General features: G+C 39.7%; 1 protein-coding gene across 2 annotated transcripts in view; it reads right to left on the reverse strand.

The window, feature by feature from the left end:
* Positions 1-400: 400 nt before the first annotated feature.
* CNGB3 (cyclic nucleotide gated channel subunit beta 3) overlaps positions 401-12,492 on the reverse strand; it is a 171,681-nt gene continuing 159,589 nt past the window's right edge. For both annotated transcript variants that reach the window (XM_002710676.5, XM_051844602.2), the window contains exons 16-18: positions 4,219-4,365; positions 3,128-3,302; positions 401-1,155 (exon numbers count right to left, since the gene is read on the reverse strand). In XM_002710676.5, the coding sequence (XP_002710722.3) occupies positions 874-1,155; positions 3,128-3,302; positions 4,219-4,365 (604 nt within the window). In that variant the 3' untranslated portion in view covers positions 401-873. The remainder of the gene's footprint in view (positions 1,156-3,127; positions 3,303-4,218; positions 4,366-12,492) is intronic.

The raw sequence follows: 12,492 nt of genomic DNA on the forward strand, positions 1-12,492 counted from the left end.
CTAGAGGAGGATTCTGAGAAGTGTCACTTGAACCTATATGTATGGGGATGATCTGATTATTCCAGTCTGTTGAGCCAGATGCATTAGGTAGAATGTTGCCTGTAGGCCTGTAACTTAGTGTAAGAGAAAATATTAAAGTTTATTTGGTAAAAGATAGATTTTTTGATATGTTGCTGCAATGTGTTTTTTGTCCATCAGCTCAATAGTCTTGCTGACCAACATTGCTCTTCCGGGGACTGTTCTGGAAATCAGATTGCTCATCTGGAGGGCTCTCTGTTTCCCTTCAGTCCCAGCTGCTGGTTTGGTTTCATATGATAGTGACTCATCATCCTTGTTTCACTGGAAATCACCCTACTGTTGACCTATTTTACTAAAAATCTCATAGCCCCTATACCCATAAGAAGTAAGATTTATGTACCTAGAAGAGTTAGCCAAGATTAACAGTGCCATACAAGAAATCACACACATACACAAATGTTACAGAGAACAACAGTGAATGACATCAGAGCCAAAACCAAGTTAATCAGAATGGAAGGAAGAAACATCATCAGGAAGGAAATGAAAAGAGAACAGAATATATATATATATATATAATATACGTGTGTGTGTATTTATATATGATATAGAATTACAAAACAAAATATCAGTTGCACAAAGCTAATGACAAAAGAGAATAGGGATGGTTTTTAATAATCTTATTATTATCACTGCAAAAATCACACTCTCAGATAAGTCCTAAAAACTAAGCTAGGGATTTACCTGTGGTTTCTCATCGGTGCTGGCAAGGTCATATCCCCTCATTAATTTAAGCTGCAGCCCTAAGTACAAGCTCTTTGGGAACTAGCTGGATTACATCTGAAGATAATCAAACATTTATTGCTTAGCCTTTTCTTTGACTTCAATAGTTAGAACATCTTCCCCAGCCTCAGCAGAATGAGCCATGCTGATGATGAGTGATTGACCACTAGTTCCTCTAGGTAAAACTGCCTTTCTCATCGATGAGGGTGTTTCCTCTGCTGTGCTAGAACTTGCCCTACTTTGGGATCTGTCCAGCGGTTGCTCTGCCGGCTCTCTTTCTTTATCATCATCTTCATTTTCTTTATCTTCATGCTCTTTTCCAGCACCCTCTCCTCCTTCCAAGTTTTCACTTTTTTTCTGAAAGAAGCAGTCACAAAGAATTCCTATTGAAATCATAACCAAGGACTTTGGAGCTTTTTAATTAGCATGGGGTAGCTAAGATCACTGCCATGGCAAAAACTGAATTAAGAGAATATGGCAATCGGGTCTGCTTCTGGCTATCTGTCGTTTGACTAAATTTGATGGAGAATGGCACTGTGACATTTGATTCACAGAATCGGTCCAGATAGATTTATTTTTTTGTCTCTTCCTATTGGTCCTCATCTACTTCTCTTTCCTAGCATAAGCTTCTCCGTTTGTCCAATGGTAGCTAGTGATAGCATTTTTTTTTTTTTTACTTTTTGTGTTTAGTGTTATCTATAGACATTTTATGGTAAAAATACACTATGCTGCTTACTGATGATGCTTGATATCATTTGAGAGAGGCTTGCCTGAGGTACAAATGTGCACAGATAAAGTTGAAAACTAATTTAATATAGTTACTCATATCTTTTCTGTAAATAATTCATATGCCGATATAAAAGAAGTATTTGGTTTATGCTGTATCCATAGTTTTTACCATAGTACCATGTGTGTGGAAATGGGGAATCAAGTTTCAGTCTCTTGAATGTGATTGACTTTATAAAATGTTTGCTGCACTCATTTTCTGAAAGGTCCACAGTTACCCATTTCTTAACAGCTTTGGAGATCATATAATGATTAGATTCAGATAGCCTGAATCCCTGCTTTTCTTGATCTCAGTGTCAACCCCCATAGACTTATGAAGAGAATCAAAGAAACATAGACCCCTCCTCAACCAGGGAAAAAAACTCCAAACAACAAAAAGCAGAGAAAAGCACCAATATTTGCATTTCTCTACAGTTCTGCTTGGTGTACACCTGTAAGTCTGAGCACCTGAGCAATAGTTTTTTTTTTCCTCTGTAAATAATTGTGGTCTTACTCAAATTCCTAAGTTTGTGTCTTAGTTTATTCATTTTATTTATTCTGTAACATGAAGAAGTTGGATGTTATTGGCAAGGGCTATTTTGGAGGCGTATGAACATTTGCAACATACATTGATTAGAATTGGTGAAAATATTGTCTACTGAAATGTTGGTAAAAAGACACACACACCATATATATGTATTGTCCTTACTTGTGTTGGTTTTGTTCTATAAAGTTGCCATGAGCAGTAAATTAGTAAATACTGAACCATTGCTCCAAGGGGAAGTATAGCATTAGGTTCCTGTAAGCCTTGAACCACAACATTTTTGTCAAATGATCAATATATAACTTTGTTTTATATGTGTTTTTCTTTAGAGACAACTTGTTTAATTTGATGAATTAATTAATTTGAAGAATTGTTGATTCATTACATTGAAACCAGGGATAACAACATTGTAACTAATGGCTGAATGATACCTATATAACACATTTTTTTCTGTAAGGCACATTACAGATTTTTGCATTTAGGACCACAAGATAATATGTCAACATTATGACTGGAGGCCATTTTAAACAGCACAGGCACTGAGAAAAAAATGCAAAAAACAAAAGGGTTACTTGTTTGTAGTATGAGAGCTGAAACTAGTCTCCTTGTTCAACCTTACCTGGGAATGTATGCATCAGGCAACTTAATTTTTTTTTTTGACACTCTGCATGTGCTTTTCTTTGCATGACCACAAAAGCACCATGAGTTGGAGCTTACAAATAAATCATAGTGAGTAGGTAGATTAATAAATACAGAATCCATGAAAAATAATAATATAACTTGTTATATATGTTATAAAGACATTTATTGAAGTCATCTATAATAGACCATGTGAGTATTAAATGTGATGATATGTGATGATCCAGTTTACATAAGTGCTATATATAAAGCCATAATTATGAGCACTAGATTAGATCTGACTCTGCCAGTGTTTGCAATAGAATTAGAGCAGGAGCTTGTCTGAGCACTCTAATCCAGTGTTCTGTCCATCACAGTCCTCCACTATCCCTTCCTTGTTACCTGAGCCTCTTGTTCTCTTTTCAGTCTGAGCAGTCTTCCAAGATCTGGTTTTCCAGTGCCTCCCAGCAGAGCCTTAAACATTTTGGGTGTCTCTTCTTTGGGTGGGAAGAGAAAGGCAAGTCCTTTTCTTGGAGGGCTGGCCTCTGCAGTCTTGCCCTTCTGCTTTAAAAGCACTCTGTGAGCAGGAAAGAAAAGCTTTTTTAGGCAGCTCTGAGAGATTTCCTGCAAAATCTACCTGTGATGTTTCTCTGGGCACCTGCATTAATAATTGTGTCTCATGGAGGGGGTTGGTATTGTGGCTGGAAGGTTAAGCTGCTGCCTGTAAGGCTGGCCTCCTATAGGAGTGTCAGTTTGAGTCTTGACTGTTCCATTTCCTATCCAGTTCCCTGCTAATGTATCTGAGAAAGCAGACAATGATGAAATGATGGCTCAAGTGCTTGGGACCCTGCCACCCATGTGGGAGACCCAAATAGGGTTCCAGGCTCCTGGCTTTGGCCTGTCCCATCCCAGCCCTGGCCATTGCAGCCATTTGGGGGAATGAACCAGTGAATGGAAGGTTCTCTCTCTCTCTCTAACTGCCCTTCTCTCTCTCTCTTTCTTTCTTTTTTGCCAGGCAGAGTTAGACAGTGAGAGAGACAGAGAGAGAGAGTTATAGACAGTGAGAGAGAGAGAGAGAAAGGTCTTCCTTCCGTTGGTTCACTCCCCAGATGGCCGCTACGGCCGGCACTGCACTGATCCAAAGCCAGGAGCTGGGTACTTCCTCCAAGTCTCCCATGTGGGTGCAGGGGCCCAAACACTTGGCCCATCCTCCACTGCCCTCCTGGGCCACGGAAGAGAGCTGGACTGGAAGAGGAGAAACCGGGGACGGAATCTGGCGCCACAACCGGGACTAGAACCTGGGGTGCCAGTGCCGCAGGTGGAGGATTAGCCAAGTGAGCCGCAGCACCAGCCTGTAACTGCTTTTCAAATAAATACATCCTTTTAAAGAAGTTTATCTCATGGAGAAAATCGATCCTCATCATAAAACCCTCTCAGATATTCTAGGGTAAAACCAACTTGGTCTGCCTCTAGTGGGGTTTCGAAGGTTGTACCTGGCTTTCTTCATGAGAAGCTTTTCAGAATCTGGATAATGCACTAGAATTGACTGGAGGGTCCTTTTGTCCAGACTTAAAAGATTGGCAAACCCATGGGCTACCACGTTGGCAGTTCGGCGGTTTCCTCCACCTGTTGCTAGCAGGCTGTAAGAAAGAAAAATGGGTCTTTGCCATCAATTTCACTCTTCCTCCACTGATATTTAAAAAACAATAAATAGCAAATATTATAACCATTTATAGACTTCAGAGATTGTTCCTTCGTGGTTTATTCAGAGAGCTATGTTATGGTAGCAATAGGAGAGGTAACAGTTTTCATCTTGTTTGTCTCTAACACTCAACTCAAACCAAAGACTTATATATAGCTGGCAGTTCCCTTTAGCTCCTTTATTCCAAATTCCAGATTCCAGACGTGCAGAATCCCTTAAAAATGTGTTTCTTTCATTTGTTCCTCCAGATCCATTTTTTTCACCCTTTTCCATCCTTCTTTGCTTCCCAGGAAGCTGCACTCTGTAGCTCTGACTTCATATGGGCTCAGCCAATGGGAAATGCTAGTAGGACATTAGAAAGAAGTGGAGTGGGATTGGGGAATTTATTTCCCCTCTTCTTTTCCTGCCAGGCCTGTGTTAGCAGTAGCTGCCATTCTCCAACAAAACCTACAGCCCCTGACATGTGGGCATCCTATAGAACTCCCAAATGCTCTTTGTGGGTTCTGGTACTCATGCTCTCCCTTTGTCCAATCCAGACCTGTCTGTGTTAAAAGCTCCTTTGTGTCTACCAAATATGGGATGCCTTGTAATCCCTTGTTGGGTACTCTTAAGTCTAAGGGTTTCCCTCACTTCTGCCAGTAATCCTATTATTAAAGTCTTTGATTGCCTTGCTTTAGTGTTTCTGTTTTCTACCAGGGCTCTGACCAATACAGCTCTCAATATAAATCTGAAGCCAGCTGTTGATGCCCTGGTTACCTCAGATGAGCTCAATCTCTTCCCCTAAAAAACTATCCAGTCATCCTGTCTCTCAATAACACAAGCTGCTCAGTAATATAGTTGTTCACATATAACTTCTTACCTGGAAAGTCAGTGAATTCTGGGCTTTGTCTCTGAGGGACAAACAGAGCATTTTCTATTTGAGAAATCACCAATAAATGGTTGAAGATAAATGAACACAGGGAAGAATAAGTGAATAAAAAATCTCTCAGTTACTAATGATTAGGAAAAAGAGTGGGCTGTAAAAACAGGGAAAGGAGAAACACATTTCAAATGCTTCAAAAAGACACTCTAGGTTCTACATTGAGAGGATAACACAATAGATTAAACCTCTTGGAAAATGGACTGGTAAAAACGGAGAAAGAATGACACTGATGAAAACCCAGTCTCTAGAGAGGGTAAGGACAGAGCAAGATGCCCTGACCCTGGGGAGCAACAAGATGTGAAAAGTCGCATGGACCCCACGCCTGTTGTGGCAGAAAGGAGAGATTCAGTTGGCCACTAATTGTTAACAGAAACTAATGAATGGTTTCAGCTCTAACTTGTCAAGTGCTTGGAAGTCATCATTCCTTTCCTTACAACAAGAAGCTAAACACATGAAAGATTGACTTTTCCTGGACCCATCAGAGAACTCAGATCATGGGACAAATGTCCATCCAGAAATCTGGAGAGACATCTGAATGTAGGAAACAGCAGGCAGATCTTTTTGGCCAGAGAAACCCCTAGAGCCCTAACTGTGAAGCGTCCTTGAATGGTAATTGTGATGATTTGTTGGAGGCTGAGTGGGCCTACCATGACTTGGGAGCCACAATTATGGGAGCTTACATACTTTCACCTCCAGGAGCCCCACCTGGTTCTCAAGGTGAATAGCCAAGAAATGTCCCCTCCTAACTCCAGCAGGGGGAGAGGAGAGTTAACTGTTGTGAGAATCACCCAGAGCACCCAAGAAGAACATTTTATCACAGCCTTATCCCACTTGAGAGCTGAGAATTTTCCCAGTGGACCTTCTCAAGCCCTCCTGTCTTATCTAGGGGAATAGAAAGCTAGAAGACTCCAATGACGATCATAGCATAAGCACATATACTCAAAAAGACTAAGACTTAGTCAAGGGGTTATAGATTGTCTCTCCTCCACCACAACTTAGCCCACGCTGGCAGGGCTCTTACAAGTTTAACAGTGGATTAGAGCTGGAACAGCTTCAAAAGGCAAACTCATTCTGAGGAGGAGTATATAGGGAAGCCCAAAGTCAACAGAGGAGAAAAACAGGGACACGAGAAGAATTTGAAGCTTCTGGCACCTGTAGCTACAGTGAACAGATAACCTAACTTCTAGGCAAATTAGCATAAAAATTCACACCGAATGGCTATTTATTTCAGTTTCTATTTTGAGCAACAAAAAATTATACAAGAAATGCTAAAAGGCAAGAATAAAGACAGAAGCAAATGACTCCTCAGTTTAGTAGGGCTAGCGTTATCACTCCCTCAACTCAGTGAGTTCCTTTTGATAAAGGACAGGCAAGGACCCCTTGGGTTGAGAGAGACAGACAAGAGGCTGGGTCCTGCTTGCAGGACTTGTTTCTTCATTCTATTGCACATACATTTATTTTCTTTAAAATGCCTCATTTTTTTGGCCCCTCTTATACACCTAAGCTAATATCTGCCTAGCTGCCTTAACAGTAACATACATGGAATTAGAATACAGAAGGAGAAGGAAGAGAGAACAATGAGGAAACATATTTGAAGTAATAATGTCCTAGAACTCTCCAAAATTAATGTTAGACACCCAACAAAACTACAAATCCAGGAAGATTGGAGAACATCAAGCAGGAAAAGTACCCACAAATAGAACTTTCTGGAGGCATATCGCATTCTCACTGCAGGAAATCAAAGACAAAGGGAAAATTTAGAAGGAATCCAGAGGGGGCAGGGGATGGGATACCTAAGCTATAGAGGGACAAGGATAAGAATTAAAGAAGATTTCTCATCAGAAATCATTCAATCAAAAAAGAAAGTGAAATATTTGAAGTGCTGACAGAAAAGCTACCATTCTTGAATTCTACAGCCAATAAAATTATCCTTCAAAAGTAAACGAGAAACCCAGAAAAACAAAAATAGAGGGGTTCCATCACCAGCAGACTTACCCTAAAGGAAATGTTAATGCGAGTTTTTCAGGGAGAAAGAAAAAAATGATATAAATTAGAAACTTGGGCCTGCATAAAGAAGGGAGTGTAAGGAAAATGGGGGCAGAATAGAGAAGACAGAGTATGGTTCACAGCCAAAATGAATTTATTCAAGGGAAAATGGATAAACTCGCAGAGGTGGCCAAATGCTGGTGTGCACACGGACTCAGTGTGTGGCAGAGGGTGCAGTCCCCAAGCAGGCTGGGTTTTATATAGCCTAGGGTGGGCTAAGGGCTGGGGTTGAGGGAGCAGTGGGCAGAGGTGAGTTTCCTTTTACAGATTTTTTTCAGACTGGAAAAGAATGCAGGGGTTGGGTGGGGAATAATGCAGGCTGTGGGGCTGAGCTGATCTCTTGATACAAGGCAGGAGTAAAGAGGTAAAAGAAAATTTTATCTACTTTCAGCAGGGAGCTAAAATGATTACTCATGCCTTTGTTCAGAAAGAACATTGCAAAAGGAGTAAATGATGGTAAAATAGAATATATTTCTTATTTTTAATTGATATAAAAGATAATCATTTAAATAATAACAGCAATATATTGGATAATTATAGCCTATGGATAAATGAAATGACAGACAACAATGTCATAAGCACCTAGAGGGAAGAACTGGGAAGATTCTGCTACCTATACTACATGTGAAGTGATATAGTGTTATGTGAAGGTAGATTTAGTCATTTAAAATATATATTGAAAGCTTTTGACCAACCATTAAACTTTTGAAATAATAAGTACAATTGTTATGCTAGGAAAGGGAAGATAGAATCATGTAAAAGGCTCAATTAAAACCAAAAAAGGAAGGAAAAGATGGGAGAAAACCTAAGTTAGGGCCACCTGACAGTACCAAACTTTGCACTTAGCTGTACCTTACCATTAAGGTGAAGGTGGAGAGGATTATAGATCCAGGAGTCTCCAGTCTCCTTAGAAAGGAATTACCCCTCTAACTCAAAAAGCATATCTTTGGAATCCTTATGGTTGATTATATTAATGTCTACTTATCTTGCCTTGAGAAAAGACACTGTAAGAAAGAACACACACTGAAATTCTACCATAGAAACTACTTTTTTAAATGTTAATGCTTGCTGATTTTACATCTCAATTTTTTTGTTTTATGGCCAAAAAAATTTACTTTAGTTCTTTCCTAAGTTTCTTCCAAGATAAGCTCCACATTTGCCAGAGAAGACAAAGGAATTGAACTTGAATTTGCCTATGTATCAATTTCTATGTATACGTGTGCATTGTATCTACCTACCTATCCAATCTATCATTGCAATAATCTTTTTACTTAATCATCTACCCAACTTCCTGTCTGCCCTCCACCTATTCCTCTGTGAAATGAATGTGACTATTTTAAAAACAGTGATTGGATGAGTCAATTTCATTCACATTCCTGTAGCCTTGGATACAGAGTAATCCAGTAGTTAGGCAGGGCTGGATGCACTCGGGAGCTTGATTTGAACCACAGAATGCCTGTGTGTGTGACAGACTATCAGAGGAGAACGGAAATAACATATTTAAATGTCAGGTTATTTTGAGATTTCTCAAGCTTTAATTAAACTTGTCTACAGGTTACACATTTGGAGTGCTTGATGAGTTTTTGAACGGAAGAAGGAATCTGTCTGCCAGATGGATTTTGCCCAAACTCTCTCAGCAATGTTTAAAATAGCATCCTCCCCTCTCCCCACTTCTTGTCCACAAAATGCTTCTCTAGCATTCTACCAATGGAAAGTTTCACTCATCACAGAGCTTAGTAAAATGGTCCCTAAATATTCCCAACCCACATAAATTTCTGAAAGAGCCATGATGGAGAACAATAGTTGAGGTTAATGTTAATGGTCCTCAGGTTTAAAAAGAAAAGTGAATAGAACAATGGCACAGGCAACAAAGGAATTGGTTCTAATTCTACACCCATCTTTTTTTGCTGTGACTTCAGACAATAACCCAATTAGGTTTTTTTTTTTTGTTGTTTTTAAACTCCAATTATGTAAGTATATCTAAATGCCTACCATGTACTCAGAACAGTGAAGTAAGTTAGGGGAAAAGGAGAATTATTAAAGCATGAAAATATTTTTTTGAAAAGAATACAAGCTTTGGAACCAAAGAATTCTAACACTAACTGTGTTTATGAACAGAGTGCTAATCTCTTCTGTAGGAAATAAGGTCATCTTTGGTACTTACTACAGTATCTGATTATCTTGGAGAAGAAATAGCTGTTTGTAGACTCCTGAGGTTCAATTATGAAGAAAGTGCAATTAGGTAAAACCTCTTACTGAGCAATTTTAAACTTTAATTGTTGTTGTAGAACTGGATATTGAACCACTTGTGTGCCAAGATTGGTTGTGTGAACAAAAGCAGCTGTGTGGATGTCACAGAGTTAGTATATTCAGAGATCATGTGTGAAAAAAAGTGTGTGCAAAATCCTGTAAGTGCTGGAACAAATAGCAACCTGAAGATTCACATATACAGAAACACAAGATACTACAAAATGCTTGTGGAAATGGAATTAAAAGATGAGCTTATTTTAATGCAAAATAATTGAAATCCATACAAGATGTTAAAAAGTTTATAAAAATATATATTATGAAAGAATTATGCATGGATCTCAAAAGTTTTTTCATTTTGCAGCAAAATAAGCTATCTCTTAATTCCTTTTCCATGAAGTATTGAGGTAATCTTGTATAATACATGCACATACATGCAAACATAAAAATATATATAACATATAATGTATATGTATTAGCTATTTTTTCACAAATAGCTAGAATATTCAGAATTTTCCTAGTCATTTATTTTAAGCTGCCACACATGGCATTACAAATTGTGTGCTGCATAAACCAACTATAAAGTGATTGCAGCTCTTTGGATTTGCCCAGTGTACAACCTGCAAAGCTCTTTTCAGCTGAGTTGCTGTATCCAGAAAAGCAGAATATAAAAGAGCACAAAATGAAAATAAGATCACAAGAGAAATAAGAATGGAGACAGAAAATAGGATTTGTACAGAAAGGGAAACTTTACTGTGGGAAGATTTCAAATTGGCTTTAAGACTTTTATACTATACAAAAAAAATCTATTCTTGTTTTTAGTTTTTTTTTTTTACTTATTTGACAGGTAGAGTTTGACAGTGAGAGAGAGAAACAGAGAGAAAGGTCTTCCTTCCATTGGTTCACCCCCCCAAATGGCCGCTACAGTAGGCGCTGCGCCAATCCGAAGCCAGGAGTCAGGTGCTTCCTCCTGGTCTCCGATGCGGGTACAGGTGCCCAAGTACTTGGGCCATCCTCCACTGCCTTCCCGGGCCACAGCAGAGAGCTGGACTGGAAGAAGAGTAACCGGGACTAGAACCTGGTGCCCATATGGGATTCCGGCACTGTAGGCAGAGGATTAGCCAAGTGAGCCACGGCACCGGCCCCTTGTTTTTAGTTTTTAAGACAGTCTGTTGTTAGTGTGTGGCACAGCAGGTTAAACTGCCATCTGAGATGCCAGTTTGAGTCTGGCTGCTCCACTTCTGATCTAACTCCCTGCTAATGTACCCGGGAAAGCAGCTCAAGTGCTCAGTTCCTTGTCACCCATGTAGAAGGCCCAGATGCAGTTCTGGGCTCCTGGCTTCAGTGTGGACCAGACCCGACCATTGAGATCATTTGAGGAGTAAGCCAGCAGATGGGAAGTCAGTCTCTCTGTCTCTCCCTCTCTCTGCCACTCTGCCTTTCAAATAAACAAAATAAATCTTTTAAAAAGGCGGAAATATTTCCTTAAAGGCTTAGTAAAGAAACTGCTCCACTGTGGCTCAATGGGTTAAAGCTCCAGTATGCAGTGCCGACATCCTATATGGGTGCCAGTTCAAGTCCTGGCTGCTCCACTTCCAATTCAGCTCTCTGCTATGGCCTGGGAAAGCAGTGGAAGATGGCCCAAGTGCTTGGGCCCCTGCACCTGGGTGGGAGACCCAGAAGAAGCTCCTGGCTTCTGGCTTTGGATCGGCCCAGCTCCAACTGTTGCGGCCATTTGGGGAAGTAAGCCAGCAGATGGAAGACCTCTCTCTCTCTCTCTCCTGCCTCTCTCTACCTCATTGTAACCCTGCCTTTCAAATAAAATACATAAATCTTAAAAAAAAAAAAAAGAAGCTGCTCTGTGAAATTGTGGAACAATTCTTCTCACCATAGACACAATTTTTCAAAACAGAATCCCCAGTAAAGGTTGTGTGTCACTTCCAGGTATAGTTCAGTAAGAGTTGTTGGATGGATGGAGCTGGTTGGATAAAACGATGCATTTTAGATTTGGAGCTTTCTCTGTTGACCTGATATGATTGAGAGTACCTTTCAGACTATTTGGAGAATCAAACAATCCTCCTTAAATGTTGCATTTCCCAGCTGGGCTTCAATAAGTCATTTTTTTTGTATGAGTATAGAGAATTGTGCTCTTGAGGTCAATCACATGTGGAAAGATAAAGAATTTGCTGTATAAATTGAGAAGGAAAGGAACAAATAGTAAATTCTATAATCAGTTGGATACTATTGCAAGTTCTGGGGTTATAAAGATGATTAATATCTTCCTTCAAGCAGTCTGTAAGCCAGAAGAGGTGTCCAGTGTGTATGAGGATAGTCAGACTAACAAATATTAATACAGGTGGAGCATCCCTAATCTGAAAATCTGAAGTGCAAAATTTCTTGAGCACCAACATGATGCCACAGTGGAAAATTCCACACTTAGCCTTGTCTGAAAGATCTCAGTCAAAATGAAGTACACCAAAAATATTGTATAAAATTACCTTCAGCCTATGTATGTATGTATGTATGAAACATAAATAAATTTTGTTTTTAGAATTGGGTCCCATCCCCAAGATATGTCATGACATATTTATAAATATTGCAAAAATCTGGAAAAAGTCTGAAACATTAGTCCATAGTATGTCAGATAAAGGACCCTCAACATGTAATAACATTATAAATATAGGACTGGCATTGCGGTACAGCGGGTTAGGATGCCACCTGTGATGCCGGCATGGCATATAGGTGCCCATTCAAGTCTTAACTGTTCCGGTTCTCATCCAACTCCCTGCTAATGTGCTTGGGAAGGCAGCTGAAGATGGCCCAAGTGCTTGGGCTCCTGCCACTCATGTG

This window comes from Oryctolagus cuniculus, chromosome 6 (genome assembly GCF_964237555.1).
Source record: "Oryctolagus cuniculus chromosome 6, mOryCun1.1, whole genome shotgun sequence".
Classification (NCBI taxonomy): Eukaryota; Metazoa; Chordata; class Mammalia; order Lagomorpha; family Leporidae; genus Oryctolagus; species Oryctolagus cuniculus.